General features: G+C 35.3%; 1 protein-coding gene across 7 annotated transcripts in view; it reads right to left on the reverse strand.

Annotated features, from left to right (window-relative positions):
* LOC135110179 (gamma-tubulin complex component 2-like) overlaps positions 1–7,500 on the reverse strand; it is a 25,576-nt gene that overhangs the window by 4,222 nt on the left and 13,854 nt on the right. For 5 of the 7 annotated variants that reach the window (XM_064022208.1, XM_064022216.1, XM_064022232.1 and 2 more), the window contains exons 10-16: positions 5,997–6,171; positions 4,593–4,743; positions 4,151–4,381; positions 3,846–4,040; positions 2,700–2,874; positions 2,423–2,566; positions 1,501–1,572 (exon numbers count right to left, since the gene is read on the reverse strand). In XM_064022208.1, coding sequence (XP_063878278.1) covers positions 1,501–1,572; positions 2,423–2,566; positions 2,700–2,874; positions 3,846–4,040; positions 4,151–4,381; positions 4,593–4,743; positions 5,997–6,171 — 1,143 coding nt within the window. The remainder of the gene's footprint in view (positions 1–1,500; positions 1,573–2,422; positions 2,567–2,699; positions 2,875–3,845; positions 4,041–4,150; positions 4,382–4,592; positions 4,744–5,996; positions 6,172–7,500) is intronic. The other 2 variants (XM_064022246.1, XM_064022236.1) reach the window with 1 other exon arrangement.

Genomic DNA, 7,500 nt, shown 5'->3' on the forward strand with positions numbered 1-7,500 from the left:
ACTAATACAGTGCTTAATACATTTAAATGTAATGCTGATTGGCAACTAAATGCTTAAACAGTGGTAACATGCAAGCCATCTCACAAAAGGTGTATATATATATATATATATATATATATATATATATATATATATATATATATATATATATATATATATATATATATATATATATATATATATATAAATAAAAAAGGCTTATCATGCCAGGTAAAATACAAAACTGTCAACTCAATGTTCACAAGCTTTCAAATAAAACTAAAAACAAATTTAATAACTTCCTTAGATTTGTTAAAATACATGAAGATTGAAAACTCAGCAAGAGCATTCCAACTACAACTATATTCAATAACAGCATGGATGCACTCTGCACATTCAACACAATGGTAAGTAATTATAACTTCACTATCTATTGATCTATCAATTTTGATATCAGCTCCTTGAAGATAACACATTATAGTAATAGAATTCTGCCTTAGCATCTCTTTCTTGTATACAAATTTCAGTTCCTTCACACTTACATCTTTCTCTCTCATTATTCTACCATTTCATTGGATGCTATCCTCTTACATGTGTGTGTACATGTGCACACACACACACACACACACACACACACACACACACACACACACTGTAAACAAAGTCCAGGGGAAAAAAGTACCAGTTCTTTAAGAGGTCAGTCCAGAAGCAAGTCCTAAGCTACATCTCATTCACCCTCTCTGCGTGACCAAGTAATCTTAGGGTGCTTTGTGCTGTTACCTAAATCACTTTCCCTATTTCTTACTAAAATCACATTACCCTTTTCCCTATTATATTAATTCCACAGAATAATATTCATTCTTGCCAGATATATTTTTTGCTTATGCTGACTGCACAGTAGTGTGTATGGCTGTTCACCTAACTAAAAAGTAAATAAGTGAACACATAAAAAAAAAAAATAAATAAAAATAAACAAAATGAAATAAAATAAATACAAAAATAAATCATAGAACAGAATAGAATAAATAAACAATAACAACAATAACAAAAAACAGTAACTAAATACATACACAAAAGAAATAGACGAAATAAAAACATAAAATAAAAATAAATGAAAAAAAATAAAATAAAAAAATAAAAATAAATAAATACATAAAATTAATACATAAAATAAAGGAAAATAAAAGTAAAAAGAAGGAAAAAACATCAGGCTTGCATAAACATAACAGAAAGACTAGGGTATGATTTTTCCCTGAGACACCTACATATCTGGAAATATTACAACGGTCTGATTACATAATCATTCTCAAACACAACACAGAACATCAACTATAAAGAATAAGAAAGGTATTTCTAAATGGAACAGTTTTCCAACTTGCATTTTAATGCTGCCGTCTTCTACTGAAAATAAATAATGAGTAACCTGAGCTAGGAAGAGTTAGCCAATCACAAAAATATTATAAAATAACAAGCTTGTTTCTAAATGCAAAGGGATTAATATGTTACACATCAGATGAATACCTCATGATCTACAGAGTCTCTGCGTTCATCTGACACCCACAGTTCAGCTTCCATGTAGTATTTCTTCATTCTCTGAGGGAGGGGGTAAGGATGGGAAAAAAAGTGTAGGAGTGAATGAGGAAAGGAATAAAGGAAGAATTGGGGAAAGGGAGGAGGAATGATGTGGCAAAAATGGTAGATAGCAGATGAATAAGTTTTGTGAATAAATTGTGGTGAGAGCTTGTTGAATCTTTAAAATGATTGATAAGTAATACTAGCATGAACTGTACTCAAGTATTACACATAACACCAGATACTGAGGTAATGTGAGAAGAAACAAGTCAACAACAATCAATGCTGTGAAAAATGACACTGTGAACCGTGAAAAATTTGCAATAAAAAAACATCAACATCCTCTAAACTATTTTACTTACTCTAACACTGGCATGTTTTCTTTTAGTTCTATCATCAAAATCTTCAAACTTTTTTAAATGTAAAAAAAAAGCACTCTAGGTAAAGGATTTTATTCTCTTTTCCTGATTTACTTTTTTTTTAGGTGTGACAGACTGTTTACAATCTTCCATAGTCTGGGTCCACAACATCCACGTTAAGAAAACATCATCTTTATTATCAACATCAATATCATTGTTACCTGAATGCAACATGAGATTGGTAATACAAAAGTGATGAATGAGGTTAAAGCTAACCATTGGAACGGTCTGTCTCACTAAAATTAAAGATAGAAGTATGAAAATACTAAGAAGAAAAGCACTGTCACAAGTACTAGCATGCATGTAATTCCCAGGAGTGAGGCATCAGACTCAATACAAAGGTGGCAGTTTGATTATTATTACTGACACCATCTACCTGGAAAATATGACACTTCTTTATTAAGTATGTCTATGATTTTTTTTATAACCAATTTAAGATTGCAATAACTTACCTCAATGAAGTTGGCGAAGCTGACACAGATTGAAGTGAGCTTTGAAATTATGCGCAGTAACTCTGGTGAAGTTAACATGCAGTCCTTGAGGCATCCACTAAGAAAGTCATTGTGGAAAGATAACACATCATCCACATTCTCCACCTGAGACAATACAGGTGACTAGTTAATGCCTCTAACATAAATTCAATGCAAATAAAATTCAGCATAAAAATACATTAATTTTTCAGTATTCTTGAAGTAATAAGAATTATAATCAAAATAATGAAATACAAACCTTCTGCATTTTATTTATGAAGGTCTGCCAGTTATGCTCTATGACCTCAAACATCATGTAGTACTCAATATTTTGAATAAAGTTGAGCATCCGTTGCCTCAGAGCAAATGCAGCAGTGTAAGTTCGAGATGCAGACACAGGGAAGCTCTTGGCAACCTTGTTGCTAACCCAAACCCTGAAAAGATTTTAATTTGAGATCTTTTTTTTTTAATGTAAGAGGGGCACTGGCTAAGGAAAAAAGGCTCACTGAGATGCCAGTTCCAAAAGAAAGGTCAAAAGGGTCATCCATAACTGGAGGATAAGTGTCTTAAAATGTCCCTCTTGAAAGAGTTTAAATCATAAGGAGGAAATAGAGAAGCAGGCAGGGAGTTCTACAGTTTACTAGAAAAAGGGATGAAGGATTGGGAATATTGGTTATTTCTTGTGAAGCAAGGCTGCAGGAGGATGGTAAGGCAAGCAATTAGCAAGATCTGAGGAGCAGTTAGTGTGAAAATAGTGGTAGAAGATACTCGTAGCGAGAGATACAACATTGTGGCGATGGGAGAGGCTGAGTTAATAAGACAAAATGCTTTTGATTTCACCCTTTCTAGAAGAGCAGTGTGAGGAAAAACTGGCAGAGATGACTCAGAACCCCTAACTTCAAGGAAGCTGTTTTAGCTAGAGATGAGATGTGAAGTTTTCTGTTTAGATTACAAGTAAACAACAGGCTGAGGTTTGGCTTAGATCACTGAAGAATAATAAGAGAGTGGGGTAACAAGACAGAACTCTGAGAAACACTACTGTTGATAGACTTAAGAAATGAGTAGTGACCAGCAACAGAATAGTCAGAAAGGAAACTTGAAATGAAGTTAGAGAGAAGAACAGAAGCTGTAGGAGAGTGGTTTGGAAATTAAAACCAGACTATCAAATGCTTCTGATGTGTTTAAAGTAACAGCAAAAGTTTCACCAAATCCCTAAAGGAGGATGACCCAACACTCAGTATGGAAAGCCAGATCACCAGTAGAGCAGCCATAACAGAAACCATACTGTCAATCAGATGATGCATAAAGCTTTAGGCCTTAAAGACAAAAATGGGGAGCATGTTCATGTAAAAAGATAATGAATAATCTTGCTGCTGACAATCTCTTTCATTCCTGATCTGCTTACCTACATAGTAACTGTTCAACATGCTTGCAATAAAACAGGTGTCTAAAAATCATCTGGTAACAGGCAATAGTTTTCTTGTCCAGCACCAACGACAGAGGCCAAGTGACTTTGTAACCAAGGGAGAAGCCTTCTAAGCCAGTGAGCTGCAGCCTCTCTTCTTGAGGGTAGTACTCTCGTTCATCTTCTGTCTCAATGCTGTGAATGGATAACATTAGGCTTCTGCATATCTTTAAATACCTATGCCAGTCAGTTCTTCATTTAAGTTATACAGTGGAAAGACTAACATTTCAAGATGAACAACCAACCTGAGGATCCTCAACATTTGATTCATTAAAGTAATAGGCTGGAGGTCACATTCAATGTCATCTTTATAGGGATCAGAGTTGGCAGCAGAGGTTCTGAGTGCCAGTTCAAGTAAAGACTCCAGTCTTGTTGGCAGCACATCATCAATGTTTTTAGTCAACTCTTCCTCGCAGAGACTCATTAACTGCACAACAAAGTCTCCTTGGTCCAGCAGAAAGTAGTGCTTGATTGACCTAAAAAAGAAGTCTTAATTGACTTCTTTGGCTATGGAAATCAAGACATATGCATGTAACATTGTAGTATAAGTAAATAGAATAACTATTACAGTTCTGAATGCCATCCCAAACTAGTAAGAAATGCTTATTTGTAAAGTAATATTGCATTTATCTTTTACAGTGTTTCTAACCGTAAAAGAGAAAAAGGATCATGTCCAAGAAGTGCTACCTTAAGCGACCCATGAGATCCTTTTCCTCCATGAGAAGCTGAAGTATCCTTTTTGAAGCAAAGTTGTAGGTTTTTTCAATAAGTTCACCATAGGAGCGTGAGCACAGACCATACACCAGGACCCCAGGATCTGGGCACACTACACTCTGATCTGTAATTGGGATAAATATCAGGAAGAAATTCTGAATACATGTAAGGAGAGACCTGCATGAATTCATCACATTAATCTGAAATCTGAATTTATTACTATTTCTCTAGTCCAAAATATCAATATCTCTCTAATACCATCCCCCAAGGGGATGGCCATGTTTCTGGAAGAAATGACCTGGCTCCCTTTATAATGTATCTAAGCCCAGGCTTACATACCTTATAAAGGCATTGTAAGCAAAACAGGACTCATCTTTTCTCACTTTAAGGATAGAAATACAATGAAAGGGTTTCAAGTCCCTTTGCTGTTTCTCAGAACCACCTTCTATGATGTGCAAGGAATGCAGCAGCAGGACTCATTTGTGCAATGTGCAGTCAGATACATACATCTATTCTACTTTTCTCTCTCTGACACACTGCTTCCTGTGGGAGCACTCCACAAGAGAGTGACCCTAACAGAAGAGCCTCCACCTCCAGACACACCTTCTTAGTTGGTTCAAGCCATCTTTCTAAACTATTCCCTCTTTCACACATTTACTCCTTTATTGTAGCTTTCCACCTTCCAAGTGGATTTCTTCCCTTATTAGAACTTTCAATTTCACATTTTTTCAGTCTTCATTCTCAGTCTGGTCTGATGATAGTTTTTGACAATATAAACAGCACATATGTTTTGAAGAAGAGGGTGGGGGAATTAGTGGAGACCCTTAATGAAAAAAAAAAATGGATGTTTTGGGGAAACAAGAATGCAAATTAGATGTGAAGGATATGTAAAGAATGCAAGGTATAGGCAGTGAATGGATGTAGTAGTGTTGTGATGTTGTGTGGATGAGAAAAGCAAAGGAAGGGAAAAAGAAGACTGTGCACTGTAAACATCTCTTATGGTGTGGAAAGGTGTAGATGTGAGAATTACTGGGTTTGATTCTAGGACATTGAAGTTTCTGAGCCTAACTAGTCACTGAGCATTGGCTGTCACACCTAAATTAGGGCTTGCTGTCATCATAAATATCCCAATATATTTCCCAGTTGTTCTCTTGTGAGGCAGCTGGCTAATGCCTTGTAGAACCCAATCAAGACCATTCTCTTTGACAAGTTCTCAGGAACAGGCATAAAAAATGTAAATGAAAATGATGATATTACATTATAGTAGCACAAACATCATCTTCACTGATCAAATTTGTACACTGACATGCACAAATCATAAGGCTTGATCATCTACTTCATGCAGCTCTTGATAAATAACAAACTCCAATGACTTACCAGACTGTCTTATCACATTGAGATATTTTCCTGTACGAAGAATGACAGTAGCATGGTGTTGCAGGAATGAGGGAATGTTTTGAGCCACAGTTGTGTAACGTTTTTCCCAATAGTCATCAGCAGGATCTTCCTCTTCATCTTCCTCACTTCCACTCTCCCTGTCAACTACCATGAACTGGAACATGATAAATGAATTATTTCACCCATAACTATTCTTATTCATTACAAACAAGAACATTTAAGTAGTTCCTATGAAAAATACATGTGGCTCTTTCTTTTTTTGCAATGAAATAAAATTTTTTAATCATGATAACAAACTAGGATCCAAATTAATCTACCACTACATTTCTTTTACATAATGTGCTACATTCAAGGTAAGGAGTGGAGCACTGATTGACTGATTGTAGGACTGCAAGAATAGAGCAGAACCAAGAAGTTGGACAAGGTAAAAGCTATTCATGAATTAATCTCTTGGAAATGCCTTTCCATGCACATGAAAAGTAGAATATATGTAAAAAAAAGTACTGCTTTATAATTAAATTTGATCAATGAAGATGATGTTTTCACTACTGTGAAAGATAGTACAAAAGCTGAAAAGCAGGACTGGGAAAGAGGACAAGTAAACTAATGTGCATATTTGTACCAGTGATATATTGGATATTAAATTTTAGAGTTTCACTGATGTGGAGGTGGAACCAGATATCTATTTCTCAGAAAAAGTGGTTGCAGATAATATCATGGATGTTGAAATAGTAATATTTGCAGATGCAGATGTGGTTGCCATTTATTTTACCTCTATTTATGTGGTTGTGGATGTGGATGCAGATCATCTTTACACATCACAACATAAAAAAAAAAGCATTGTATCTGCAACATAAAGCTACAGAGAAGAGAGAAAAAGAGATAGAGAAAAAAATAAAAAATAAAAAATAAAAAAATAAAATAAATAAATAAATAAATAAATAAAAATAAACAAAAATAATAATAAATAAAGAGAAAAAGATAATAACATCAGTAAAAAAATTTAAATATACATTTTGAGAATGTACAAGATGTACCTGGGAAAGGGAAGTAGAGAGCACAAGGAGATGGAGGGAGCGGAAGTGAGAAAGGGATGGACAGGGAAAGGACAAAAAGGAGTAAGGGACAGGGAAAGGGAATATTTATTTCCCACTACTTCCTCTTCACACATTTTTCATCCTTCCTGCTTATGTTTATTTTTCTACTTTCTCCCCATACCCCCATCCTTTTCCTTCACTCTTCCTCCACTTCCTTGCCCCATGTACTCTCCTTCCTTCATTACAAACTCCCCCCTACTTCACAATATGTCCTTTACTTCCCTTGTTCCTTTCCTCTCCCTTCATCTTCTGTCTTGTCTCAAACCTCTCTCCCTGTCACCTACCCTATATCTGTACAAGATAAACATGGGAGTGATACCTTGCTCTTTCTTCTTCACTCCATCCACAGCACTCACACTCTCTCACCTTCTTGAATAATTCCATTC

Source organism: Scylla paramamosain, chromosome 2 (genome assembly GCF_035594125.1).
Source record: "Scylla paramamosain isolate STU-SP2022 chromosome 2, ASM3559412v1, whole genome shotgun sequence".
Lineage (NCBI taxonomy): Eukaryota > Metazoa > Arthropoda > Malacostraca > Decapoda > Portunidae > Scylla > Scylla paramamosain.